Genomic DNA, 27,968 nt, shown 5'->3' with positions numbered 1-27,968 from the left:
CAGTGTAAAAAACTCCCACTGAAATATTCATTGTAAAAACTCCCATTATGTTATTCATCATTCATAAAAAAAAACCATTCTATTATTCATCATTGTAAATAAACTCCCATTATATTATTCATTATAAAAAAAAATCTCTCCTTCATAGGGCTGAATTTACACTAATTTTTGCTTGTATTTCTTTTCTTTTTTCTTTTTCGGGGGATTTACTTGTCATCATCGTATTATTCATTGTAAAATTTCCCACTGTATTACTTATCATTCATAAAAAAAGAACTCCCACTAATATTCATAAATCTTAATCGCTTTGACAACAACGCAACTCCAAACAAACCTTCAACTGCAGGCCTGTGAACGTTGCCTTGGCCGCTCTCTCCGGGGCGGGCGGCTGGGTGGTGGTGGCGTCGGTGGTGGTGGTGGAGGTGGTGTTGGTGGTGGCGGTGGTGGTGGTGGCTGTGGTGGTGTCCTTCCCTCCCTCACCTCCTGCCGCGTCCTCACCCATGAAGTTGACGCCGTGCCTGATCCAGTGAGTCTCCAGGGCGATGATGTTGCTGAACTCTTGTCCGCACATTGTACACATCTGCGGGGGTTTAGATATGGGTGTTGGAAAGTGTTCAAAGTGTAAGGCTCCTCCCAAAATTGACCCCTCTTTCAGCCACCTCCTTGGATTCTTTTTAGGAGCAGCGAGTAGCGGGCTTTTTGTTTTTTATTATTGTTTCCTTTTTTTGTGCCCTTGAGCTGTCTCCTTTGTTGTAAAAAAAATAAAAAAAAAATAAATAAATAAAAATAAATAAAAATGCCGAGAGCAGGTTGAAACTTAAGACAACAATTAAAAATACTTAAAATACTTAGGCTCATACAGGAAGAAACTTTATAATTCAAACCCAAAACACAACACAACTAACTAACACACACTCACCTGAGCCCAAGACGATTTGTGCATCTCCAGGTGAGTATCAAGGTCGGTCTGGCAGATGAACGCAGCGTCGCAGGTGAAGCAGGTCTTGCTGAGCACCCGCTGACTGCTGACGGCCAGGTGCTCCTCCATCACCTCTCGCCCACTCTCCTCAAGCTTGCGGATGTGCTGGTTTCTCCGCTCCTAGAAGGGCGAGGTGGAGACGGTGATAGGTTAGGTTAGGTTAGGTTTGGGCTAGACTAAGTTAGGTTAGGTTAGGTTAGGTTTGGGCTAGACTAAGTTAGGTTAGGTTAGGTTAGGTTTGGGCTAGACTAAGTTAGGTTAGGTTAGGTTAGGTTAGGTTTGGGCTAGACTAAGTTAGGTTAGGTTAGGTTAGGTTTGGGCTAGACTAAGTTAGGTTAGGTTTGGTTTGGTTTGGGCTAGACTAAGTTAGGTTAGGTTAGGTTTGGGCAAGACTAAGTTAGGTTAGGTTAGGTTTGGTTTGGGGTAGACTAAGTTAGGTTAGGTTAGGTTTGGTTTGGGCTAGACTAAGTTAGGTTAGGTTAGGTTAGGTTTGGGCTAGACTAAGTTAGGTTAGGTTTGGTTTGGGCTAGACTAAGTTAGGTTAGGTTTGGTTTGGGCTAGACTAAGTTAGGTTAGGTTAGGTTAGGTTTGGGCTAGACTAAGTTAGGTTAGGTTAGGTTAGGTTAGGTTTGGGCTAGACTAAGTTAGGTTAGGTTAGGTTTGGGCTAGACTAAGTTAGGTTAGGTTAGGTTAGGTTTGGGCTAGACTAAGTTAGGTTAGGTTTGGTTTGGGGTAGACTAAGTTAGGTTAGGTTTGGTTTGGTTTGGGCTAGACTAAGTTAGGTTAGGTTAGGTTAGGTTTGGGCTAGACTAAGTTAGGTTAGGTTTGGTTTGGGCTAGACTAAGTTAGGTTAGGTTTGGTTTGGTTTGGGCTAGACTAGGTTGTGTTATGCTAGCCCCTCTCCTCTCCTCTCTCTCTGTTCTTCCTTTCTTTATTCTTCCTCTAGTCCTTTGCCTCTAACTCACCCTTCCTGCCTCTTGTTCCCATTCCCTAACTCCTGTCCTTTCTCTCTCTATATGTTTTCTTTCACAACTCTTCCTCTTCCTCCTCTTACTCCCACACTTCCTGCCTCTTGTTCCCATTCCCTAACTCCTGTCCTTTCTCTCTCTCTATGTTTTCTGTCACAACTCTTCCTCTTCCTCCTCTTACTCCCACACTTCCTGCCTCTTGCTACCTTTCCCTAATTTCAGTCCTTCGACTCTTTCTCTCCCTCCATTCTTCCTCTCTTTACTCTTCCTCCTCTTACTCACACTCTTCCTGCCTCTTACTCCCCTTCTCTATCTCCCATCCTTCAACTCTTTTTCTCTCACTATTCCTCTTTTGTTTACTTTTTCCTTCCCTTTCCATATCTTGTCCTCTCTCTTTCCTTACCCTCTCTATCTTGCCCTCTCTCTCTTGCCCGCTCTCTTTCCTTCCCTTTCCATATCTTGCCCTCTCTCTTTCCTTCCCTTTCCATATCTTGCCCTCTCTCTTTCCTTCCCTTTCCATATCTTGTTCTCTCTCTTTCCTTCCCTTTCTGTATCTTGCCCTCTCTCTTTCCTTCCCTTTCTGTATCTTGCCCTCTCTCTTTCCTTCCCTTTCCATATCTTGCCCTCTCTCTTTCCTTCCCTTTCCATATCTTGTCCTCTCTCTTTCCTTCCCTATCCATATCTTGCCCTCTCTCTTTCCTTCCCTTTCCATATCTTGTCCTCTCTCTTTCCTTCCCTTTCCATATCTTGCCCTCTCTCTTTCCTTCCCTTTCCATATCTTGTCCTCTCTCTTTCCTTCCCCTCTCTCTCTTGCCCTCTCTCTCTTGCCCTCTTTCTCCCTCTCACCTTAAACCACATATGCACATGCAGCGGGTCCACCTCCAGCCTCCGAGCGATGAAGCCGATGTCCATGGGCTCGGGGAAGTTGTTGTCGCTGTAGTGCGCCTCCAGGACGGTGACGGTGAAGTTCTTCCACTGCGGCTTCGGTCCCAGGATGGTGAGGCGATGTGAGCCCATCCCCTGGTGGAGTAAAGCATTGGGTAAGGGTGTGAGAGGTCAATGTTTGAGTCTATATTAATTTTCTGCTCTCCCTTGATGGCCTTATATGAATCCCAATAATAATAATAATAACAACCCGTACATTAGCCTCAGTCTCCGGCAGGTGCGCCAGTTTGTGCGTCACCAGCAGGTCCTCGTTGGTGAAGGTAGCGTCGCAGCCCGCCGCGGAGCACACAAACTCCTGCGCCAGGCTCTCCCGCGCCACCCCGTGCACGGCCTCCTGGTGGTTCCTCAGGTTCCGCTCTGTGACGAAGGTTGACTTGCACTCCAGACACTCCACCGGCGGACTCTTCTCTGTGGGGGGTGGAGCGGAGGGCGGCGTGTGAGAGGGTATGGAGATGTGAGAGGAGGGTTTTAAGGAAGAAGGGGAGAGGAGGAGCCATCTTTGGGATTATGATCATAGAAGAGGAAAATGAGAAAATGAAAAGTGTGAGAGGCTGTGGAGTGTGAAAGGAGAGTTTAGAGAAGGAAGGGGAGAGAAGGAGCAAGGAGAGAAGGAGGAGGGTGAGAGGAGGAGGAGGAGGAGGAGGAAAAAGAGAGAGAGGAGATATCTTTGAGTCTATGATCAAGGAGAGAGAAAAATGAGAAAGAAAAGAGTGTGAGAGGGTGTGGGGGTGTGAGAGGAGAGTTTTAAAGAGGAAGAAGAAAGGAGGAGGAGGAGAAAAATAAGAGAAGAAAAAGGAGTGTGTTCGATAATGAAGAAAAATCAACTACTACCCCTTAATATAATCCAATCAATACCATGTAGCCATTTGATCCTCTCTCTCTCTCTCTCTCTCTCTCTCTCTTTCTTACATTCTCTTCCTTTCCTCCACACACACACACACACAAACAAACAAACACACCTACACAAACACACCTTACCCCACCCAACAAACACACACATGCACACACGCACCCCAAACACACTCACTCTCCCTCTGTTGCTTGCGATCCTTGCTTCGTCTATTTTGGAACCAGTGCATGATTTGACGGTACCGCACCCCAAGCCTCTTCGCAAGCAGACTCATCTCGGCAGGCATGGGGAAATTGTTCTCTCGGTAGTGCGTCGCCAGTATGCTCTGCTCCTCCTCGGTGTACTCAATCCGCTGTCTATTCAAGCTGCAGCGGCTGAGGGAGAAGTGCTGGATGAAGGAGGGACGGTCGGGGAACAGCGAACGGCACTCGAAGCAACGGATTGATGTGCAGAACTCCCGTCGTGCATCCGAGGGTGATGTCGGGGAGGCGGCGGATGGCGGGGACGGCGGCTGTCTCTTCCGTAGCCGCCGTTGTGAGCAGTGGTGCGACATGTGTTCCTTGAGGGAGATCAGCGACGCGAAACCCTCCTCACACGACGGGCATTTGTGTCCCGGGGAGTCGGTTCCGCTGTTTGAGGTTCCGTTCTCTGTCTCCTCCTCCGACTGTTCGTCCAGTATGCACTCCACTTGAAGGATCGGGTGACAGCCATCAAGGTCGTCCTCGAATGTCCCTCTCGAACCCCCGTCGTCAACCCCCTCGACATCCACATCCGAATCTTCTTCCTCGTTGTCATCTGTTTGTATGCTGACCCCCTTGCTGTTTTTTCTTTTTCTTTTCCCCTCGTCTTCCTCCTCCTCCTCCTCCTCCTCTTCTTCTTCCGCTGTCTGTGTCTCTCTTCCTATCTTCCGTTTCACTTGTTCATCGTCGTCTTCCTCCTCCTCGTCATCCTCGTCCATCAGGCTGCCTCCAACCTCTTCCTCCTCCTCCTCCTCTTCCTCTTCCTCATAATTTGATGGCTTCTTTTTCCGGTCCCCAAATTTACCTGGAAAAATAGCGGATGGTTCTTAAATTCAGGATATAATGGAAAAAAAAAATTAAAACAAGGATTTGCAACTCTTAAATATACCATAACAACTGTGGTCAACTGCATGATAAGAAAAAAGAAAAAAAGAAAACTGGAAAAAATAGAAAACAGCGCGACAAGGCTCATTCAGCGTCTCACCCGTGTGGCTCATGAGGTGGGTGTTGAGGACCGCCGGGTGGTTGAAGTACATCCAGCACTCGCCGCAGAAGTAGCTGGTCTTGTCCTTGTGACGCTCGCAATGAGAGTCGAAAGCCGAGCGACAGATGAACGCCACACTACACTTGTGACAGTGGAACGGCCCATCCTGGTCAAACTTGCCTGTGTGAAGGTGTGTGTGAGGAACGGAAGGGAAGGGGTGGTGATGGGAGGGTGGAGGGGAAGGGAAGGGACGGGATAGTGTGTGAGGATGTAAGGGATGGAGGAGAAAGGATGGGGTGAAGGGATGGTGAAGGGAAAGGGATGGGAGAGTGTGTGAGGAATGGAAGGGAAGGGATGGTGATGGGAGGGTGGAGGGGAAGGGAAGGGACGGGATAGTGTGTGAGGATGTAAGGGATGGAGGAGAAAGGATGGGGTGAAGGGATGGTGAAGGGAAAGGGATGGGAGAGTGTGTGAGGAATGGAAGGGAAGGGATGGTGATGGGAGGGTGGAGGGGAAGGGAAGGGATGGGACAGTGAAGGGAGGATGTAAGGATGGAGGAGAAAAGATGGGATGGTGACAGGAGGTTGGAGATAAAGGGATGGGACAGTGTGTGAGGAATGGAAGGGTTGGGATAGTGATGGGAGGGTGGAGGGGAAGGGAAGGGATGGGACAGTGAAGGGAGGATGTAAGGAAGGAGGAGAAAGGATGGGATGGTGACAGGAGGTTGGAGATAAAGGGATGGGACAGTGTGTGAGGAATGGAAGGGTTGGGATAGTGATGGGAGGGTGGAGGGGAAGGGAAGGGATGGGATTTCAATAATTCTTTCCTTCCTCTTAACCTTCGATCTTTCAAGCTTTCCTCCCTTCCTTCCCTTCCCTATTTCCTTCCTTCCTTCCTCCTTAACCTGTCTCTGCATGTCTTCTCTCCTTCCATCCTTCCTTCCTTCCTCCTTATTTTCTTCCTCCCTTCTTTCACTTCTCCCTTCCTTCCATTTGTCAATCTTTCCATCCTTCCTTTCCCTACCTCTCTCCTTCCTTCCTTCCTCCCTTTCTACACCTTTCTTTAGCTGTCTCCATTTTTTTTTCTCCCTTCCCTTCCTTGCTCTCCTTCCTCCTTGCTTGGCCTGTCTCCGCATTTTTTCCTCCTTTCATCCTTTCTTTCCATACCTCCCTCCTTGTTTCCTTCCTCCTTGAACCCTCTCCATATACTTTTCCTCCTTCCATCCTTCCTTACTTTCCCTTCCTCCCTCCCTCTATCCTTTCTTCCTTCCTTCCTTCCTCCCTCATCCTTACTTTCCCTTCCTCCCTCCCTATTTCCTTCCTTCCTTCCTCCCTCACTCACCTTCCTCCTTTAGCTGCCTCCGCATATTCTTCCGCGTGTTCTGGAACCAAGTCTTGACCACCGGGTACTCCACGCCAAGCTGGGTGGAGATGGCAAACTGCTCCACCGGCTCAGGGAAGTTGTTGTACTCAAAGTGGACCTCCAAGACGTCCCTCTGGCTGCCCGTGAAGTAGGTTGGGGTGCGGCGCCCTGCATGGGGACACAAGAGGAGGCTAGTGACTGGTAATGACTAGGGTAGTGCTCTGTGGTGTAGTGGTTAGCCTGCTCGCTACACAACTGAGAGGTCATGGGTTCAATTCCCAGGCGGAGTGGACACGGATGGGCGGTCTCCTTAACCCAGTAGCTGCGGGGATCATGTTTCTTACAGGCTGTGTAGTTATATTCATGTGTGTTAAATGGAATGAAACCTAACCTAACATTACCTTACTTTACCTAACCTTACCCAACCTAACCTAGCTTAACCTAACCTAGCTTAACCTAACCTAGCTTAACCTAACCTAACCTAACCTAACCTTACCTTACCTAACCTTACCCAACCTAACCTAACCTAACTTAACCTAACCTACAGCCAGACATACCTTACCTTACTTTACCTAACCTAACTTAACCTAACCTACAGCCAGACATACCTTACCTTACTTTACCTAACCTAACCTAACCTAACCTACAGCCAGACATACCTTACCTTACTTTACCTAACCTAACTTAACCTAACCCACAGCCAGACATACCTTACCTTACTTTACCTAACTTAACCTAACCTACAGCCAGACATACCTTACCTTACTTTACCTAACTTAACCTAACCTACATCAAGACATAACTTACCTTACATTAACTAACCTAACTTAACCTACAGACAGACATACCTTACCTACTTTTACCTAACCCACAGCCAGACATACCTTACCTTACTTTACCTAACCTAACTAACCCACAGCCAGACATACCTTACCTTAACCCACAGCCAGACATACCTTACCTTACTTTACCTAACCTAACCTAACCTAACCTACAGCCAGACATACCTTACCTTACTTTACCTAACCTAACTTAACCTAACTTACAGCCAGACATACCTTACCTTACTTTACCTAACCTAACTTAACCTAACTTACAGCCAGACATACCTTACCTTACTTTACCTAACCTAACCTAACCTAACCTACAGCCATTAAAATCAGACAAGTTCATTTCTACACTAATTCTTCTGCATAGTTTAATTCCTTTTATTCTCTTATTTCATTCCTTCTATCTTCTATTTTGGGGGGTTTATATCATGGCATAAATTTTCTTGAGTATTCTGGTACAAATTTCGTAACTCCTGATTTATACGCCTCCAGAAAAATATCATCCTTTTCTTGCACCTCACTTGTTCTCTTTAACTCTTCCCAGTCTAGCTCTCCATAGTATTTCCTGAGATTTTCCACGTAGTTTAACCTGTTTCTTACTTCCTTTCCTCCCTTTTTCCTAATCCTAAATTCATCCCTTCTCTCCTTTTCTCCTTTCCTTACTCCTTCCTTCTCCTCCTACTTCCTACAAAAGGGACGACCACACACTCCAATCATCCATGCACTCACGTTTGTAGCCTTTGTAGTCACTGCCCACCCAAGGCCTTTTGGTGGCAGCTGCTCTGGGCCTGCGGGTGGTGGTAGTGGTGGTGGTGGTGGTGGTGGAGGGGGGCGTGGAGTGGGGGGGCGTGTCTAGCAGGGGGATCATGGGCAGGATGGGGACATACCTCTTCTTGCCGCCAATCTGCTGAAGAAAAGAATGTGAGATTTTTTTTTTATATATATTTATCAACTCTTTGCTATTTTTTTTTTTTTTTTTTTTGCAGGAAAGGAAAAGGAGGAGGCAATAGGCATAAGAAAAAATGTGAGATTTTTTTTTTCTTTTTGCAGGAAAGGAAAAGGAGGAGGCAATAGGCATAAGAAAAAATGTGAGATGTTTTTTTTTTTTCTTTTTGCAGGAAAGGAAAAGGAGGAAGCAATAGGCATAAGAAAAAATGTGAGATGTTTTTTTTTTTCTTTTTGCAGGAAAGGAAAAGGCGGAGGCAATAGGCATAAGAAAAAATGTGAGATGTTTTTTTTTTTTTTTGCAGGAAAGGAAAAGGAGGCAATAGGCCTAAGAAAAAATGTGAGATGTTTTTTTTTTTCTTTTTGCAGGAAAGGAAAAGGAGGAGGCACTAGGCCTAAGAAAAAATGTGAGATGTTTTTTTCTTTTGCAGGAAAGGAAAAGCGGAGGCAATAGGAATAATAAAAATTGTGCTTTTTTTTTTTTTTTTTTTGCAGGAAAGGAAAAGGAGGAGGCAATAGGCATAAGAAAAAATGTGAGATGTTTTTTTTTTTTTTGCAGGAAAGGAAAAGGAGGAGGCAATAGGCATAAGAAAAAATGTGAGATGTTTTTTTTTTTTTTTTAATATCATCAAGTCTCTCCTAACTTTTTTTTCTTCTTTTTGCAGGAAAGGAAAAGGAGGAGGCAATAGGCATAAGAAAAAATGTGAGATGTTTTTTTTTAATATCATCAACTCTCTCCTAACTTTTTTTTTCTTCTTTTTGCAGGAAAGGAAAAGGAGGAGGCAATAGGCATATGAAAAAATGTGAGATGTTTTTTTTTAATATCATCAACTCTCTCCTAACTTTTTTTTCTTCTTTTTGCAGGAAAGGAAAAGGAGGAGGCAATAGGCATAAGAAAAAATGTGAGATGTTTTTTTTTTAATATCATCAACTCTCTCCTAACTTTTTTTTCTTTTTTGCAGGAAACGGCTCAAGGGCAACAAGCATACCTGGCGCCACTATAAAAAACTGCCTGCGCCATGATGGGCTCGGGGCGATTACCAGCTAGGCCCCTGAAGAAAGCCTACAGACGCTATAGGCTGATGAAAAAAAAATAAAAAAAAAAAAAAAAAAAAAATATAATAATAATAATAATAATAAATAAATAAATAAAGGCCGCTAATTGCTGGTCCTGTTTGTCTTCATCCTCTTGTCGTGAATCTGCCCACAATGTTGCTTTTGCTGCTATTATGTATTTGGTTCTATTTCTACTAAAGCTTTCACAATCATATAAGAAAAAGAGGGAAAAATGTTCAATGTTAAAAAGTATTCTGCTTATCCTTTTCTCATTTTCCTCCTTTTCCTTCTTCCCCCTTTCTATTACTTAATTTTTTCTATCTTCCTCTTTTCTTACTTTCTTTCCTCTCTACAAAAACTAACAGAAATACAACTATCAGATGACGGCAACGTAGAGGAAGCCTGGCTAAGCCTTAAAAATCACTTACTCACTCAGCAGAACACATTCGTCCCCTTGTGCGGTAATTAACACTAATAAAAGCCCACCGTGGTTTAATAGCGAAATTAAACAATCAGTCAATGAGAGAAAATTGTTTTACAGGTTAAAGAAAGAATAAAGCACCGAAAACATTAGACTTTATAATGATGCCAGGCGAGTAAAAAGACTAGTATGTCAGGCAAAGCGTAGATACGAAGAAAATATTGCAGCCAACTGTAAAAATAATCCGAAATCTTTCTCCAGTTACATAAACAACAGAAAGGCGATCAAAAGTAGAATTAGACCCTCAACAAACAGCGACGGTGCACAAGTGACTGACAGCCAACACATTGCAAACCTCTTAAACAATTACTTTTCCTCGGTGTTTAATACTAACAGTCTTCCTCTCGCTACCACCAACACCAGTACTTTTGTAAATCTCGAGCATTCATTGCCTAATTTTGAAATAACAACCGATGAAGTCCTTAAAGCTCTCCATTTAAAACAAATAAAAGTCCTGGACCTGACAAAGTATATCCAACTCTGCTGAAAGAAACAAAGAGGAAATACTCTCCCCTCACAACCGTATTCAATATGTCTCTGCGACAAGGCATCGTCCTTCAGATTGGAAAAAGGCTAACGTGACACGATTTTCAAGAAAGGAGACAAAAAAGTACCAGGTAATTACAGGCCCATTAGTCTAACTTCGGTTGTAGGTAAGATACTTGAGGGCATAATTAGAGACAAAATTGTAGATTACCTTGAAAGCCACTCATTGATTGGGGACTCACAACATGGCTTCCGAAACAAAAGATCCTGCCTATCAAACCTATTAACCTTTTATAACGACCTCTTCACTGTTTATGACGTAACAAAATCACTGGGCGTAGTCTATCTTGATTTCAAGCGTTTGATAAAGTCCCGCATCATAAATTACTTTACAAATTAAAGCAAATAGGTATTGACGGTCAAGTAAACCAATGGATCGCGAATTGGTTGAGCAACAGACAACAAAGAGTAGTGATTGACGGACTTAACTCAGAGTGGGCGCCTGTCACTAGTGGCGTCCCTCAGGGCTCGGTCCTTGGCCCAGTGCTCTTCATTATTTACATCAACGACGTGGATGTTGGACTCAATAACCGCATTAGTAAATTTGCAGACGACACAAAGATTGGCAACTCGGTTCTCACTGACGAAGACAGGCAAAGCCTCCAAGAGGATTTGCACAAAATTTCAGCTTGGTCGGATAGATGGAGATGCCCTTTAACGTAGACAAGTGCCAGGTCCTTCAAGTTGAACGAGGAATAAGAAGTTCGAATCTGAAATGCGCGGCGTTAAACTCAAAAGCGTTCAATGCGTCAAAGACTTGGGGTCAAAATCGCAAACCTCAAATTCTCACAGCAATGCATCGATGCAGCAAATAAAGCGAACAGAATGTTGGGCTTCATTAAAAGAAACTTTGTATTCAAGAATAAAGATGTAATACTCCGCTCTACAACAGTTTAGTCAGACCCCACTTGGAATATGCGGTACAGTTTGGTCTCCCCACCATGCAAAGGATATTGCTAAATTAGAAGGTGTTCAGCGTCGAACGAAAATGATCCCTTCCTTGCGCAACAAATCCTCTGAAGAAAGGCTTTCTACCCTAACATGTTCTCTCTTGAGAAACGTCGCCTCCGAGGAAAACTGATCGAATGTTTTAAAATACTTAATGGTTTCAATGTAGACAGATCAACATTGTTTATGATCGATGACACTTTGCGACGAGGAACAATGGCGTAAAACTCAGATGTAGACAAGTAAATTCAGACTGCACAAAATTTTTCTTCACCAACGCTAGAAGTGCGAGAATGGAATAAGCTTCCACCGTCAGTGGTCCAGTGTAACACGATTGACTCCTTCAAAAATAAGCTCGACCGTCACTTCCTTCAACTTAATATCAACTAGAGCAGAAATGCAACGTTTTGGAGTCTTCTGATTAATGTAAAATCACTTAGGTTTAAGGACAGACCACCAAGTCTGGACCATGGGGTCTGTGTGGTCTGATTTTCTATGTAAATCTATGTAAATCTATTTCCTTATCCTTCGTTCATCCCTTCTCTCCTTTCCTCTCTTCCATCATTATCATCATCATTTCATCGAAGAGTTTCCATCTTTCTCTACTCAAACATTCCCTCCTTGCCTGCTCAAAGTTTCTCAAAGATCTTTCCCCCTCTCCCTAACGTACTCCTGCACCCTATCTCTCCATTTCCCTGAAGGTCGTCCTCTAGCATTCCCTCCCTCTATCTCACTCACGTACACCCTCCTGGTCATCTTACTCTCCTCCCTTCGCTCCATGAGGCCAAACCACTTTAAAGTCTGTCGCTTCACTTCTTCCACCACTCCACACTTCTTCCCTTCATGCCCGAGACACATTCCAAAACACTCACACACACTTTCATTACCTACTCATTCCATTATTCCTTCCTTCTCCTACTTTCTACCCTCTTCTCTTCTCTTCCTCAGTTGACCCTTTCTTCCCTTCTTTCCTCCCTCCTCACCTGCTGGGGTAGTGGAAGAGTGTCTTGGGATGCCCAGGTCTCCCCCGCTCCCTTCCCTGCCTCCGTTCCTTGGCCCTCAGCCTCTGCAGGGAGATGGAAAGGGAGTCAGACTTAGAAGTATGAAACAGTAGGTCAGGTCAGGTCATTCATGGATAAGATATGTAAAAGAATGTGAGTCATATCGTATCTTAAAATGAGAATAGATTATCTTTTTTATAATATGAGAATAATTATGATGAGTATTTGTGGAGGATTCAATTAACCCAGTCCCATTTAATGAAGAAAGTAGAAAGCAAGTAAAGAACATGATATTACAAGGAAGGATGAGGCCACAAAGAATAAAGCAATGCCTAACAAGCCCTGAGAGGGAAACACTAGTGAGAGGCTTAAGGCAATTCAAGAAAAAAAGGCCATGAAAGAGTCTTAAGCAGAGGCACCGTGGAGGAGCGCGGCCGTGCATGTATCCGTGGCCCTGCACACAGCAGCACACGGGCCACACACAGACAGGCAAGCAGCACAAGGTGGCCGCCACACCCACCGTGAGATGACTGGTCACCCAGCCTGTCCCGGTTCTCTGCGTTGAGGCCGTTCCGCCCGTCCCTTAGGCCGAGGCGCCCCTTGAGGGAGGGCGGGGGGCTGCGGGGCTCGCTGGTGTTCTTCTCCTTGAGGGGCAGCGTGGCGGGGCCGGGGCTGGCGCCGATGGGGATGAGGTTGGGCAGCGCCTTGCCCCGGGGCCGCCGCAGCGCCTCGCCGGCCTTGACTGTGGCCGCCGGCGCCTCCACCAGGTAGTTCACGATGGGTGAGGCGGAGGCGGTGGTGGTGGAGCAGTCACCCGCCCCCTTGAGGGACACCGGCACGGAGATGAAGGTGGTGGTGGCCCCCGAGCTCTTCTGGCCCCCAGCTGAGCTGTTGACAGGGATGAGCTGGATGGGGATGAGCTTGACAAAGCTGACTGGACCTGAGGAGGATGGCGGGGTGAGGGGCAGGGTGCCCACCCCCTGGGGTGTGGCCAGGATGGCCGAGGATGGCAGCACCGTGGCTGTCGACACCACAGGCACCTCTGGGCTGGAGGTGGTGGTGGTGGTGGTGGTGGTGGAGGTGGAGGAGGGGGAGGTTGCCTTGGGGGTGGTGGCAGGGCTGGCCTGGGCCCCAGACTCAGGCTCGGAGGACACTTCGTTGTCTGAGGCACCCGCCAGCGGGGAAGCCAGGGAGGCCGGCTGGTCGGGGAGGGCGCAGCGGGTCTGCATCTTCCTGATGGAGGTGTGCTGCAGCTGGCTGCGGGAGCGGTCCAGGGTGCTGACCACAGCCAGGGGCATGCCGTGGCCCATGTGGTGGGAGGCCAGCAGCACCTTGTCGGGGAAGGCGGCGTCGCACAGGGTGCAGCGGAAGGTCCAGGGCTGCTTGTGGGTCTCCATGTGGGCCTCCAGGCACACCGCGTTGACGAAGGTCGTCTTGCACTGCTTGCACTGCGGCGGCACGCCGTGGTCCTCGTCCAGGTGGCGGTGCTTGTGCACCATGAGGCTGTCCTGGTCGGGGAAGCGCTGCGAGCACAGGTGGCAGGTCAGTGACCCACCGGCGCGCTCCTCCACCAGCGACCAGTTGACGTTGTGGCGGCTTTTGAGGTGCAGCGCAAACACCTCGCGGTTCCACTTCTGGAGGCACAGCGGGCAGGTGCGCATGGCCCCCTCACGTGCAGCGGCAGCGGCGTCAGTCTCGCCGCTGTGCCGCATGCTGTGCTTCACCAGGAAGGTCAGCATGGCGAAGGACATGCCACAGTCACGGCACTTGTAAGGCTTCTCCTTGGAGTTGACTGTGGAGAGGCAAGAGTGGAGGGTCAGTTATGCTGGACGCTGACTGACTGAATGACTGACTGACTGAACACCTGAACAGATGGATGAATCACAAATAACTACCTGTGGTGTGGGATAACTGACTGAATTAACCGTTGACTGACTGATTAACTGAGGAAAGGAAGAGGCGAGTGCTTAACTGTGGCGGGGTATGACTAACTGACTAACTGACTGACTGAATACTTGAACATACGAATGACTGAATGAATGAATGCCTGGTGGAGGATGACTAACTAATTAAACAGTTAAATGAACAGATAAATGAGTGAATAAACGACTGTGCTGGGTGATGACGGACTAACCGGTACAACAACACCAAACACGACCACTCATCACCTTCATCGAGGAAGTGCGCCGCCCTTTTCCGCTGCCTCGACCTCTCATTCTGGAACCAAATCTTGATGACCTGCGGCTCCAGCTTGGTCAGGTTGCCGATGATCTTGAACATGGAGGGGTCGGGGAAGTTGCAGTGCGTGAAGTGGAGGTAGAGCGTCCGCAGCTGCACCTCATTGAAGACTGTGGTGCGGCGACGGCAACGCTTGATGCTGTTGATGGCTGTCTCCTCGGACCCTTCTGTGTGGGGGAGGGGAAAAGGGGGAGGGAGGGGGTTAGAGGGTCAGTGGTTGTAGTCGCTATTTTTTCAGTTTATTTTTTTTGTGTGTGTGTGTTTTTTTACATCAGAGGACACGGTTCAAGGGCAATAGGAAGAGAACAAAAAAAGCCTGCTACTCGCCGCTCCTATAAAAGATAAAAGTAAAGAGAGGTCAATTTTGTGTGGTTTTTTTTTTTTTTTTTTTTTTTACAGCAAAGGAGACAGTTCAAGGGCACACAAAAGTTAGTTAGTTTTCGTAATGGTTGTAATATTTTTTGGGATTATTTTAGTGGTTGCTGATTTTAGTAGTTATTTTATGTGGTTGTTGTTTTTTTGTGGTTGTTTTCTTTTCTGGTATCATTAAGTCAACTCACCATCTTCACTGTCACCATGTCATTTCATATTTTCACTATCACAAAACAACCTCAACACTCTCACCATTCTTTTTTTCCTTCTTTCTACAGCAAAGGAAACAACAATCACCATCTTCAACATCACCAAACACATACTCACCATCACCAAACTACCTCCCATTGTCACCATCACCTCACGACACTCATCATTCTCACCATTACTAAATCATCTCACCAATCTCACCATTCTCACAGTACACTCATCATCCTCCCCATCACCACACACACTCACCAGTCCCAAGCCTTCACTATATCCTCACCATCACTGCCCTTCACTCACCATCCCCACACATCACTCATCATCCTCCCCATCACTACCACACACACACTCACCACTACCCAGCCTTCACTATATCCTCACCATCACTGCCCTACACTTACCATTCTCACCAAGCTCACCATCCACCCCACACACACACACACACACACTCACCATCACCAAGCCTTCACCATATCCTCACCATCACCGCCCCTACACTCACCATCCTCACCCGTCTTCTCCATCTTGCGCCGCTGCTCCTGCTGGTGCCTCAGGATAGCTTGGATCTGCTCCTGCATGGACTCCCTCTCCTGCTGTGGCCCCCTCTCCCCCTCCTCCCCCTGTGGCTCACCCTTGATGGTGGCGCTCGTTCTCCAGGGTGACTTGAGGCCGTGGTTCTTGAGGATGGAGCTGATCTGGTCCTGCAGGGTTTGGGGTTCCTTGGAGGATGCGTTGAGTGGGTCCTGCAGCTCCTCCTTCACCCGTATCCTCGGTGTCTCCTGGCTGGCACTCGAACTTGAACTTGACTGAAGGGGGAGGATAGGAAGGGCGCCCAGAGTGATGGTTGGTTTGGTTGTCTCCTCCATGCTGCTGGTTGCCCCCTGTTCCTGCTGTTCCAAGAGCTCCTTCTGCTTCTGCTGTATCTGCTGCAGCTTGAGGTGTAGCTGGTTCTGCTGGATCTGCTGTATTTTCTGCTGGAGTGTCTGCTTGAGCTGCTCCGAGTAGGTGATGGTGTTGAGGATGGGAGTGGCGGTGGTGGTGCTGGTGGTGGTGGTGGTGGAAGTGATGGTAGTGGTGGTGGAGGAGGAGGAGGAGGAAGGAGAGTAAGGGCATTCCTCTGCTTTTCCCTCCCCTCCTCCTCCTCCTCCTCCAGTGTCCATTGTCTCCACCTCCTCCTCCACCTGGTCCATCTCCTGCCTCTCCTCCTTGATGAAGATCTCCTCCTTGATCCTCCTAAGCACTGCGTCACTCGGCTCCTCCTTCCTCCCTTCCTCCTCCTCCTGCTGTGCTTCCTCTTCTTCCTCCTCCTCCTGCTGCTGCTCCAGCTTCACCGTCACTCCCTGCTTCAGCTCCTTGGCCTGCTGCAGCTGTGCCAGAAGCAGCTGCTGCATCAGTCTCTGCTGCTGCTGCAGGAGGAGTGGGTTAGGCTGTGCAGTAGGTGATGAGGTGCCTGCTGCAGCTGTCTCCTGCTCCTCCCTCTGCTTCTGTAGCTTCTGCAGGAGTAACAGGGGCAGCCCGGCCTGCAGGGAGAGGCCCGGGGACACCACAGCTGCTGCGGGTGAAGGCTGCTGCTGTGGTGGTGGTGGTGTGGAGGCGGCCTTGACCTCCTCCTTGACCCGGGGTGACCTGCGCAGCTGTTGAGGCAGCGGCTGCAGCGTCTCACCGTCGATGCCCTCGTCCTTGAGGTGCGTGAGGTCGATGCCGGTCTTGGAGGAGCACTTGGAGATGCGGTGAGTGTCCAGCAACACCTTGTGCGTGAAGCCCATGTGGCAGTCCGGGCAGTGCAGCGTCTCCATCTTGTGGGCCTCCTTGTGGCTGTCCAGGAACCTGTGAGGGCAGCGGATGTCATCAGAGGCCGAGACCACCAGCAGGACAGAGGCATACCACCACCACATGTCTTCCTTGATTTCACCCTTACAACCTTACACCTCCCAACTCACCATGCCATTTCACTATCACAAAACATCCTCACCACCCTTATCACCATCTCCACACACATTCACCATCACCAAACACACTCACCATCACCATACTACACTCATCATCCTCACCATCACCACACTACAATCACTATCACCACACTCCACTCACCATCACCACACACTTGGCATCACCACACCACACTCACCATCCTCACCACACACACACACACACACATCCCCGAGCAAACAAGAGACAAAGACAGACAGTCGAGGGTTACTTACTTCTTGGCGATGAAGGTGGAAGGGCAGAGGGAGCAGTACCATCGGGCTTCTGGGTCACTGGCATTCTTGACTGGTCGGTTGTCCTGGTTAGAGATGCCTGCGTGGTGAAAGGGAGGAGAGGTCAGGTCAGGTCAAGGATTAGGGTTGAAAACTATAGGCCCTAACTCTTTCCAAAACACATAAAACACCTTGATTTGAGATTGAAACATTAGATCACTTTCTGTTCTGAATACGAAGACCTCAAAGGTGAGTTAATCTTCATACTAGACTTGGAAAACAGTGACAGGTAACAGGCTTGGTAATATGCAAGGGACCTTATTATTACAAAGCCAGCTGTTCCTCACCCTTCTCCTGGGGGGTGAGCCTCTTCCTGACGCTGGCCCGCCTGTTTTGGAACCACATCTTGATGCTGCGGTAAGGCGTCTTGATGCGCAGGGCAATGCAGTGCTGGTCAATGGGCTCAGGGAAGTTGTTGTGCTCGAAGGTGGTCTGGAAGGGAGGGAGGGAAGAGGGTGAGTTGTTGTTGTTGTTGTTGGTGGTGGTGGTGGTGGTGGTCGTGGTGGTAATTGTGAGGATAAATGAAGGGGCTAAAAATGGTGATAAGGGTGAAACAACAGTGACAAAAGGCTATATTAAAGAACTATCAAATCAACATCTAGAGCAGCGGTTCCCAACCTTTACAGGCCACGCACCACCTCGCAGGCAGTGACTGAGTCCACGCACCCCCGCTAAAATTCGAGCAGTACTAAGGTCCCGTCGATTTCCTGAATATTTGTCCATTTTTTACGAATTTTGTGCTCGCAAAATATGAGGCTCTGAGCGATGGCTATCAAAACAGAACGAAAATATACCTTTGGGATGGATGAATGCGCTCAGAGTCTGGGTAAGTTTCAAACAAAGAACAGACAACTCCGCTGAAGCGTAGAACATACGTTAGTTTTAAAACAATGGCAGTTAATGATGTGTTTGAAATTTTAAAGAGACATAAAATTCGCCATTTACATTATTTTTTTTCCATACGCACCCCGAGTGATCAGCTCACACACGCACCACACTAGGAACCGCTGATATAGAGTATAATCAAGTTCTCTCTCTCTCAACACCGCCTTACCTCCAGGACTTTATACTGCTTCTCGTTAAAGGCCGTCCTCTTGCGCTTGATGTGTATCTCTTTCTGTGGTGGGTCTGAGGGAGAAAAAACAACATCAACAAAGGACACAAGATTTCTCCTCCTCTAAACATCTCTAAGGTCCTTCCTGTTGGCTGTCAGCTCCTCTATCATTTGAAACATTTATTAATAGCCTATTAGGTGCAGTTATATATGTTGATGTATGTATTGTTAGAGGCCAGCCTTTATATACGCATAAGCTTTTCAGGCCTTTCATCTGTCTTAACCTCACCAAAACATAAAACACCTTGATTTGAGATTGAAACATTAGATCACTTTCTGTTCTGAATATGAAGACCTCAAAGCCTAGTTTAGCTTCATACTAGACATACTACATGGAGATGCTTTGCTAATGATTAAGATGCAGTGCAGTCTATAAAACATGTCTAATCTTCTCTCCTCAGGCCACTCTACTGAATGAAATAAAGTGGTCATCTAAGGAAACACGTCTAAGATTCTACAGATAAATAGAAGGTTAGTGACCATAACATACATTTGGAATTTGAATTACAAACACTGACCCTTTATATTTCTTTCTTTTTTTTTTTCTTACAACAAAGGAGACAGTTTAAGGGCACAAAAAAAGGAAACAACAATAAAAAAAAGCCCGCTACTCGCTGCTCCTAATATACAAGCCAATGAGTGCAATTAAAATATATATAAGTTCTGGTCCAAATGAATTCAAAATACACATTCAAGTAAAATATCACACCCAGATAAACAAGAAAAAAAGACAAAATGAATATGCACTAAGCCTAATGAAACTAATGGCTGTATTCTTAAGCACTTTGGAGCCCAAGCACATATTTGACAAGGCTTACGTAGGCATTTTGGGGCATTTTCAGGGATAGTTTAATTACTCAAGTGGTAGTTTGACCCTCCTTCTGTACCATGGACGTAAAGAAACACCCATGAAAACCCGACTCATCTCCTTCTCGAGCTTTGGAAATAGCTGATGTGAGAGGCGGAAGTGTCTAAATATACCAACCTAAAACCTAATGAATGAAACTTACAAGATATACAGAAAAATTCATACTTGTCTATATAAATAAATAATCCTACAAGCCTTTCCTGCACAGTACAAAGAAATTTCCTCCCACCTTCTTTGATCATGGCTGGCGCTCTCCTCTTCCTCATCACCCTGTCGGATAGTGACGGTGTCCGCAGCGGTGTTGTGGTGATGGCACTGGAGGCCGGGGAAGAGCTTGGGATGATGGTGGCGGTCGGTGTTGCTGCATTGATGGAGGACATGGTGGTGGCGGTGGTGGTGGAGCTTTCAGACTGTGTTGTGGTGGTAGTGGTGGTGGTGGTGGTTGTCGCGCTGCTGCTGCCGCCGAGCTGAGATAACATTTGCTGTTGTATCTGAAACGGTAAAATGGTCAATAAGGTTTTGTTACGTGCTCGCTCTCCCTTTCTCTCCCTCTGCTTGAATTATCTTTACTAACTTACTAGCATAAATAAAGGTCTGGAAAACTCTTCAAACTTCTGCGTTTTGTTACGTGCTCACTCTCCCTTTCTCTCTCTCTGCTTGAATTATCTTTACTAACTTACTAGCATAAATAAAGGTCTGGAAAACTCTTCAAACTTCTGCGTTTTGTTACGTGCTCGCTCTCCCTTTCTCTCCCTCTGCTTGAAATATCTTTACTAACTAACTTACTAGCATAAATAAAGGTCTGGAAAACTCTTCAAACTTCTGCTATTAAAGACAACTACTACTGTAATCATAAGTAAAAAAGAAGCCAACTTTTCGACCTCAAAAAACATTAAGTTGCCTTAAAATTAAAACATATACATTTACTTATTCTTGAGATAAATAAATAAGAGTTAGGAATTTGTTTTAAGTCAGGGGATGTTAATAGAGAGAACAATGGTTTAATGGAAGAGATACAGGAAGAAAATGGGGTTAGGGTTGCCAGGGATAAGGTTTAAGGGGGGCTACTCTAAAATTAAGGGAAATGGGGTTTGGGCTGCCTTAACAAATTACGCAAGTTTTCTCCTCCTCAAAACATCTTTACGGCCTCTCCTGTTGGCTATCAGCTCGTCTAGCATATGTCTGTCTTAACCTGTCTAATCCTCTCTACTCGGCAAAGAAAGTTTGGAAAGTTTCGTTTAGTCAGCACAACATCTGTGGTCATATGGAGAGAGACAGGGAAGGAATTATAGAAGGAAACAGACCCCAGGAGACGGGACACAAACCCCAAGGAATACCTGGTACCTGTATTACCTGCTGCAATTAACAACCTGCTCACCTGCTGAAACTGTGCAATGACACCTGCTTGGTACTGCAGGATATGGGACACCACCGTCTGCTGCAACTGGTTCAACTGTGCCACCACCACCTCCTGCGACACACCAGCCGGCAAGGACTGGGTGGAGGTGGAGGTGGTGGTGGGTGGTGGAGACGGTGACTGTGGTGGTGGGGGTGAGGTACTGGTGGTGTTGGTGGGTGGTGGTGGTGATGGTGGTGGTGATTGTACTGGTGGTGGTGATGGCGACGCAGAAGACTGAGGTGGTGGTGGTTGTGGTGATTGTGGTGGTGATGAAATGGGTTGGAGTGATGGTAGTGGTGGTGGTGATGATGGTGATGACTCTACTACCATTTGTGGTGATTGTGGTGGAGTTGGTGATTGTGGTGGTGGCAGTGGTGATGATGGTGGCAGTGATGATGATTCTGGTGGTGGTGGTGTTGATGGTGGTGGTGGTGGTGATGATGGGGGTGGTGATGATGATGCATGTGGAAGATTCACCATGGATAGAGGGAGAAGTGGAGGAGGTGGAGAAAGAACAGTAGCAGTGGTAGTAATAGTAGTAGGAGTAGTAGTAGGAGTAGTAGTGGTAGTAGTAGTAGTTGCAGTAGACAAAGCAACAGGAATGGAAGTAGTAGTAGTAGTAGATGTGGTAGATGTGGTAGGTGTGGTAGCAGCAGTATCAGCAGTATCAGTAGCAGCAGCAGAAGTAGTAGTAGGAGTAGTAGGAGGAGGAGGAGAAGCAGGAGTTACAGCAGTGGTAGTGGAGGGGGTGACAGCTTCCACAGTTTCCTCCACACCACAACCACCACCATCATCCTCTCCACCTCCTTCTTCATCCACTCCACTTTCTCCCTCTCCTTCATCGTCATTTTCCTCTTCTTCTCCTCCTCTTCCTTCTTCTTCTTCCTTCTCCTTTTCCTCTTCTTTTTCTTCTTCATTTTCATTTTCTTTCTCCTCCTCGGGGTTCGGGGTAACTTGCGTAACCTGACAGTCTTCCATTCTGTGTCTCCGCCTGCTTCTTCTCTTCATCAGAATGGGGGTGGGGGGTGGTGCCTCATCTCCCCGGCATCCCTCGCTGGACCACACTCACTCACCCCTCCCACTCACGACTGCACGCCCTGGAAAGGATTAAAACGACACTTATGAGTAAACGTGAAAGATAAAGAAAAGCAAAAAGTATTTCACAGCAGTCTTAGTTTTCCTTTGAACAATGGAAGACAGGCGACTATCACATTCCCTTCATTTTACTTAAGTTACCCTTGATTTTCTCCTTCAGGGTCACTATTAGTAGTACTCATGGCCTAATCTACTCTCAAGTCAGACGTTTGGTTGGGAACACTTGGGACATCTGACGGAGCTGCTCAAGATGAAGTTCTGTGTATGGCAAGTTTAGAGAAAAGTTTGCACAAATATATCGTCATTCAAAGTGCAGTTAATTATTAGAGTTACTTACTTCAACGATGGAATTAGATTATCTTAAACTATAGTGCTAATAAAGATAGAGCTCCTTGGAATGTGAGTCAAGATTTTAAAAGGCAAATTCAGCCATACTCATGTTTGTGGTCTAAATTTTCTGTCAACACCTGTGAGCTAAACTATTAAGAGTATCCCACCAAACTTTCAAGAACTAGTAATCGTCTTTGCTCTACAACTTTGCCTATGTAGCTGTGACCTAACATTACAGATATATGAGGTTGATAATATGAAGTGAGGTTAATGTGACTGATATGAGTAACAACAACCTCCTTCACACAGCAACCATTAACCATTTCAACCATAAACTCTGGAAGAAGTTGAAGACAGAAAAATCTATATCACAACAATATGGAACAGAAGCAAAAAGAAAATTGAACAAAACTAAAAGACACAACAACACCAATCAACAACGCCAATCGACAATCAAGAATCAAGAACAAGTCGTAAGTGGGAGCCATTACAAAGCCAATTCCAAGCCAACTACTGGACTGGACTAGTGCTGGTCTTCAAACACAAGCTCTACCAACACACAGCAATTATGGAGAGCAGTAAGCTATTGAGACAGCAAATGAATACATGTAATTAACTCAATGTTGCCCTCGTAAACAAACTGCCAAAGTCATTTTTCAGCGATACCCAGGTTTTTAGCTAAGTGGATCTTTCATTACGTGACACACCCTTTGATATGCCTGCCTTTGTCATGTTAGGATGTGAGTGTTCTAAAAGTTCCCTTAACCTTTTTACTTATATAAGAGTAAATACATCTAAGAAAAAAATGAAAGTGAAGAGATACCTAGACCAGATAAGATTATAAAGGAAAGTGAAATGACAGACCAGCAACAAAAAGAATAAAAGGAATCTGAAGACTGTCTACTTCATCATCACTTGCAAGAAAATTTTATGTCCATAGGCCTACACAAAGTTACGGCACAATATGGTAACTCTGGACCTCATAGCCACCTCACAACCAGACAGGTCAAATATTCAGCTGCTCTCCATGATTACTGTGTGTTGGCAGAGCTTGTGTTTGAAGACCAGTGCTGCGTGAGGGAGGTTGTTGTTACTCATATCAGTCACATTAACCTCAGTTCATTTTATCAACCTCATATATCTGTAATGTCAGGTCACAGCTACATAGGCTAAATTGTGGAGCAAAGACGATTACTAGTTCTTGAAAGCTTGGTGGGATACTCTTAGTAGTTTAGCTCACAGGTGTTGACAGAAAATTTAGGCCAAAAACATGATTATGGCTAAATTTACCTTTTAAAATCTTGACACACATTCCAAGGAGCTCTATCTTTATTAACACTATAGTTTAAGATAATCTAATTTCATCGTTGAACTAAGTAACACTAATAATACTCAATATACCCAGATTTTTCAGTTTGTCACAATACATACTCCCATTGTAACATACTACTATTGCCACTACCCACTGTATAAGTGATCATAGACACACAAAGGAGTTACCGTAATTCTCATAAAGTTTGTCTCATCTCAGTTTTACAGTTCCAAATTATTTCATCCATTTTTTTCTAAACATTGATGCGTGAGCTGCTGCCTGGTACTTCAAACGCAACTATTCCACTTGTTAATGATATGGTGTCTGAGGTTTGGGGTGTTGTCTAGACTTTAAATGATGTGATGGGCAAACATTGAACAAACTATATTCTGAGCTAACATTACCCAGAGTATTGATTCCAAGTGCCGCAAAATCGCACAGTAACTCATAATGGATCTTCTGGAAGAGGACCTACTAGGGCTGTACATCCAGCTCTAAACTTTCAGCTGAATATGTAGCAGCGGCAGCGGCAAAACTAACAGTCTTACTATGCTTGATTTTCATTTTATGGTCACTCCCAGACTTGTCTAGATTAATCTCAAATTTCATAACTAATTCTGACTCAATCGCATACAATTCAGCCTCTTAATAATCCATGCCATTGCCCGACATATCCTCATCAACGGTAAACATCAAGTCTGGCCTCTTGATCACCCAATTCTCATGCCATCTGACTAACTTACGACCAATCACACTCATCAATAAACTCAGTTCCTAATCACACATAATCTAAAAACTCAGATAAAGAAAAGCAAGGAGTATTTTACAGCAGCCTTAGTTTTCCTCTGAACAATGGTAGGCAGGCAACTATCACATTCCCTTCATTTTACTTAAGTTACCCTTGATTTTCTCCTTCAGGGTCACTAATAAGGATAACACTGTGCTAGGGGAATCTTGGGAGGCCTATAACATGCAATGACTACCTAATTAAACGTTTGAGATAGCAGCTTCTCAAACAATGGGATTAGGTAAGGGGCTTCAATTTCACTCATTTCCACACATTCACTTAAGTTACCCCTTGATGCCCCCATGAACCCACTATGTGAGGTACAACAGGGTCATTAGGGGGCTTGGAAATGCTTAGACACCCGTAGATTACCTAATAAGCACATAGCAGTGAGACCTTCCCACCCCCTCACACGGTTCCTGCTCAACACACCTCATATGTTACCTCATTTCACCGTTATTTCACTGTATTTCCACCTCACTGCGGCATGCTGGGGGGCCACATGGGCAGACACACGGCGGGGAGGCACTCACAAGCCCTCAGAACACGGCATTATCCGGCAATTTCCGTGATAAATGAGATTGTTATTAGGGACAAATCACCCCAGTGTCAACAGAGCCCGGTGTCTGTCTCCTCCTCCACATGGGCTTAATTAGCGTTATTTCACCGCTAAATACACCTCACACGGCTCTTAATAACCCCCAGCTGGCCCGTGACACAGGTAAAGTGGCCAATCAATCAGAAGGTGTGGGAGAAAATGGCCATCATAACGAGAATTTGGCAGTCCATGAATCAAGGTGGTCTGTCCCCCGTCCCCTGCACCCTGGTTCTCCCTATTTCACGTCTTTTATCCCATTTCCAGGGCTTTTTGAGTGCCTGACAGGTGTGTGGGGGCTGGGGGAGGTGTGTGGGCAGGTGTGGAGGGTGTGGGCAGGGGGCAGGAAGCAGGACAAGCCCCACGTAATCTGTCTTTTTTTACCTGTCTCCCCCCACCTCGCCAATTCCTGCTTCAATTTTCCTCATTTACGCTGATTCCCCGGTATTCCGAGAGCCACCAGGTGTACCCAGGTGTTCCACGGGGCGTTAAGGACAGGTGGGGTGAACGAGGGGGCAGGTGGGGCCACGGGGGAGCGTTAAACGAGGGAAATTCCAGGTGAGGGAGGAGGAGGAGGGGGGGTATGGGAGCCAGGTGATGATGGAGACTCACCTGCCCGCCTCTCCACCTTTTATCTCCCCTTCCACCTGTCTCCCCCGGGGGCCACGTGGGTGTATTAGTGCCCTGGGGTGACCTGGGGGTGCCATACTCACCTCCGGGGGGCCAAACGAGAGGTGGGTAAGGAGGGTGCTCAGGCTCCTCCTACCTGCCACAATTACCACACGAAACAACCCCAACTTGCATTTTTAACCCCCATTACCCCCCTCCCGCGCCCCCTCCCTCCCCCTCGCCCCACCCAGCCTCCCCCCCACGCCCCAAAACGCCCTGATTCACCCCCGGGGAGGCCACAGGGGCGTCCAGAGAGGTGAAATAAGCGTTTTATGGTTAACGATGGGAGCGGAATGGCTGCCACGCACTCGGACGCGGGGCATTGCTAACCACCCTGAGATTACCCTTGCCATTTCTTATTGAAGCCTTCGTTTACAGGGTATAATAAGTTTTTAATCTGTTTTCATTCGTTGTTCCTCATTGCCACCCGTTTTTCCTCGTTTTCTCCCTTCCTTCTCTCGTTCTCTCGTCTTGTGCCCCTCCGATTGCCCTAAACAGCCCTTGTCCGAACGCGCGCGGCTTGGACTTCATCTCTCGTTTTTCACCATTTTTCGCTATTTTCATCTCATTTCTCCCCTTTTTCACCCTCATTCCCTTCCTTTCTCCCTCCATCTCCCTTTCTCAAGCACTGTTATCTCTTGAATTGCCCTAAACAGCTCTTGTCCGCACTACACATGGGTACGCATCTTCAAGTCTATTAAATACTCCTTTTTCTGTATTTTCAAACCGCTCTCTTTCTTTTTCTTTCTCTCCCCCTTTCTGTCCTTCGCCTGTAACGCTGGAATTACCCTAAACAGCCCTTGTATGCATATCTAAGCCTTCCATTCAATCATTTATCCATTATTATCTGTATCTTCATCTCTCCCTACTCCTATAGTCTCCCTTTCTCCTAGTTTGCACCCCGTGAATTGCCCTAAACAGCCCTTATACCCGAGAGTCCATGGCTACGCGTATTCATAATTCATCCCTTTTTCTCTATTTTCATTCCCCCCTCTCCCCATTTTTTCTCTTTCCCCCTTCTCTCCCTCCTCCCCCTCTCCCAGCTTGTATACTGCCTGGGCCTGCGCGTTTAGCTGAGTTTCCCCTTAACAACGGGTGGGTCTTGCTGGCTGTTTAATGGATCAATGATATGAGGGAGGGAGAGAGAGAGAGAGAGAGACAGATCTTTAAGGTTGAGGTTTAACTAGCACGGATGACAGCGGCGTCTCTCTCTCTCTCTCTCTCTCTCTCTCTCTCTCTCTCTCTCTCTCGCGTTTGGGGGGTGTGTGTGTGTGTGTGTGTGTGTGTGTGTGTGTGTGTGTGCACTGTGCTTTAGAGAGAGAGAGAGATAGAGAGAGAGAGAGAGAGAGAGAGAGAGAGAGAGTTAATTTTACAGATCAATGACATGACATCTTCGGTTAGGTAAGTTTTAACCAGTTTGGATTCTCTCTCTCTCTCTCTCTCTCTCTCTCTCTCGGCAGAAGGTGACAATGCACATTCTCTACGGACAATTTAGGACGCCTAGCTACACAGGTTGAACACACACACACACACACACACACACACACACACACACACACACACACACACATCATACTTATTGATATATTTGCTATGGAAGAAAGTTTATGATGATACTACTACTGCTATATACTACTACTACAATAATAATAATAATAATAATAATAATAATAATAATAATAACAAAAACAATGATGATAATAATAATAGCAATAATAATAATAATAATAATAATAATAATAATAATAATAATAATAATAATAAAAATAACAACAAAAACAATGATGATAATAATAATAATAATAATAATAATAATAATAATAATAATAATAATAATAATAATGTTACCCAGCACCGGTGCGGTGTCATGACATCCCAAGATCGTGAGACATCCCATCCTGAATACTTGTCATCCGGTATCGTAAGACATCCCATCCTTTATTTCGCATCGCGGAACCCAATCTTTACTATCACAGAGTAGCTAAGTGAAGCATCTAAGTGTAAAAAAGTGCCAAGGAGGTCATAAAAAGCGATGCAAAGCGGAACAGGTCACAAGGAGAAGAAGAGTGGTTGTGATATCCTAGTTATATGCAAACATACGTCATCATTTGCTTTCTTAATAATATAAATTAATTTGGGTGGGACAGATCCCGACAAGCAGTCGACAAAAGACACTGTACCGTGTCGAAACTCATGTACGCATGTATTCAGGATGGGATGTCTCACAATCTTGGGATGTCTCATGACACCACACCGGAATCGAACCAGCGCGTTGGCGCCGCTGTCTGCCTCACCACCCTCGGCCGGGTCGGCAGACAGCGGCGCCAACGCGTTGGTTCGATTCCGGTGCTGGGTAACATTCAGCTTGTATTGTTCATGACTAAATAATAATAATAATAATAATAATAATAATAATAATAATAATAATAATAATAATAATAATAATAAATAAGTAAATGGGGGCATACGCCGGAGTTGGCGTTGACGAACTATGCAATCATTCCAGCAATATCCCATGATTCTGTGTAGACAGTAGACACTCTTTACCAAAGGCATCAATCCGCCTCTCCAATACCCCATTTAGTG

The 27,968-nt window shown here is 46.1% G+C and overlaps 1 protein-coding gene across 24 annotated transcripts in view; it reads right to left on the bottom strand.

The window, feature by feature from the left end:
• The window catches only part of LOC127000915 (uncharacterized), a 35,467-nt gene extending 9,942 nt beyond the window's left edge, over positions 1 to 25,525 (bottom strand). For 17 of the 24 annotated variants that reach the window (XM_050865034.1, XM_050865050.1, XM_050865052.1 and 14 more), the window contains exons 1-18: positions 24,551 to 25,073; positions 20,574 to 21,691; positions 19,425 to 19,686; positions 18,268 to 18,341; positions 17,501 to 17,645; positions 17,157 to 17,253; positions 15,455 to 16,779; positions 14,304 to 14,540; positions 12,656 to 13,927; positions 12,118 to 12,200; positions 7,888 to 8,065; positions 6,308 to 6,496; positions 4,967 to 5,146; positions 3,905 to 4,786; positions 3,089 to 3,300; positions 2,794 to 2,967; positions 920 to 1,099; positions 335 to 580 (exon numbers count right to left, since the gene is read on the bottom strand). In XM_050865034.1, the coding sequence (XP_050720991.1) occupies positions 335 to 580; positions 920 to 1,099; positions 2,794 to 2,967; positions 3,089 to 3,300; positions 3,905 to 4,786; positions 4,967 to 5,146; positions 6,308 to 6,496; positions 7,888 to 8,065; positions 12,118 to 12,200; positions 12,656 to 13,927; positions 14,304 to 14,540; positions 15,455 to 16,779; positions 17,157 to 17,253; positions 17,501 to 17,645; positions 18,268 to 18,341; positions 19,425 to 19,686; positions 20,574 to 21,602 (6,765 nt within the window). In that variant the 5' untranslated portion in view covers positions 21,603 to 21,691; positions 24,551 to 25,073. Of the gene's footprint in view, positions 1 to 334; positions 581 to 919; positions 1,100 to 2,793; positions 2,968 to 3,088; positions 3,301 to 3,904; positions 4,787 to 4,966; positions 5,147 to 6,307; positions 6,497 to 7,887; positions 8,066 to 12,117; positions 12,201 to 12,655; positions 13,928 to 14,303; positions 14,541 to 15,454; positions 16,780 to 17,156; positions 17,254 to 17,500; positions 17,646 to 18,267; positions 18,342 to 19,424; positions 19,687 to 20,573; positions 21,692 to 24,550; positions 25,074 to 25,097; positions 25,367 to 25,426 lie in introns of those variants that run through there. The other 7 variants (XM_050865035.1, XM_050865037.1, XM_050865056.1 and 4 more) reach the window with 7 other exon arrangements.
• Positions 25,526 to 27,968: the final 2,443 nt, after the last annotated feature.

The sequence above is a fragment of the Eriocheir sinensis genome, chromosome 19 (genome assembly GCF_024679095.1).
Source record: "Eriocheir sinensis breed Jianghai 21 chromosome 19, ASM2467909v1, whole genome shotgun sequence".
In the NCBI taxonomy this organism is placed as follows: domain Eukaryota; kingdom Metazoa; phylum Arthropoda; class Malacostraca; order Decapoda; family Varunidae; genus Eriocheir; species Eriocheir sinensis.
Note: the sequence above shows the minus strand (reverse complement) of the source record. Positions and strands in the feature narration are given on the sequence as shown.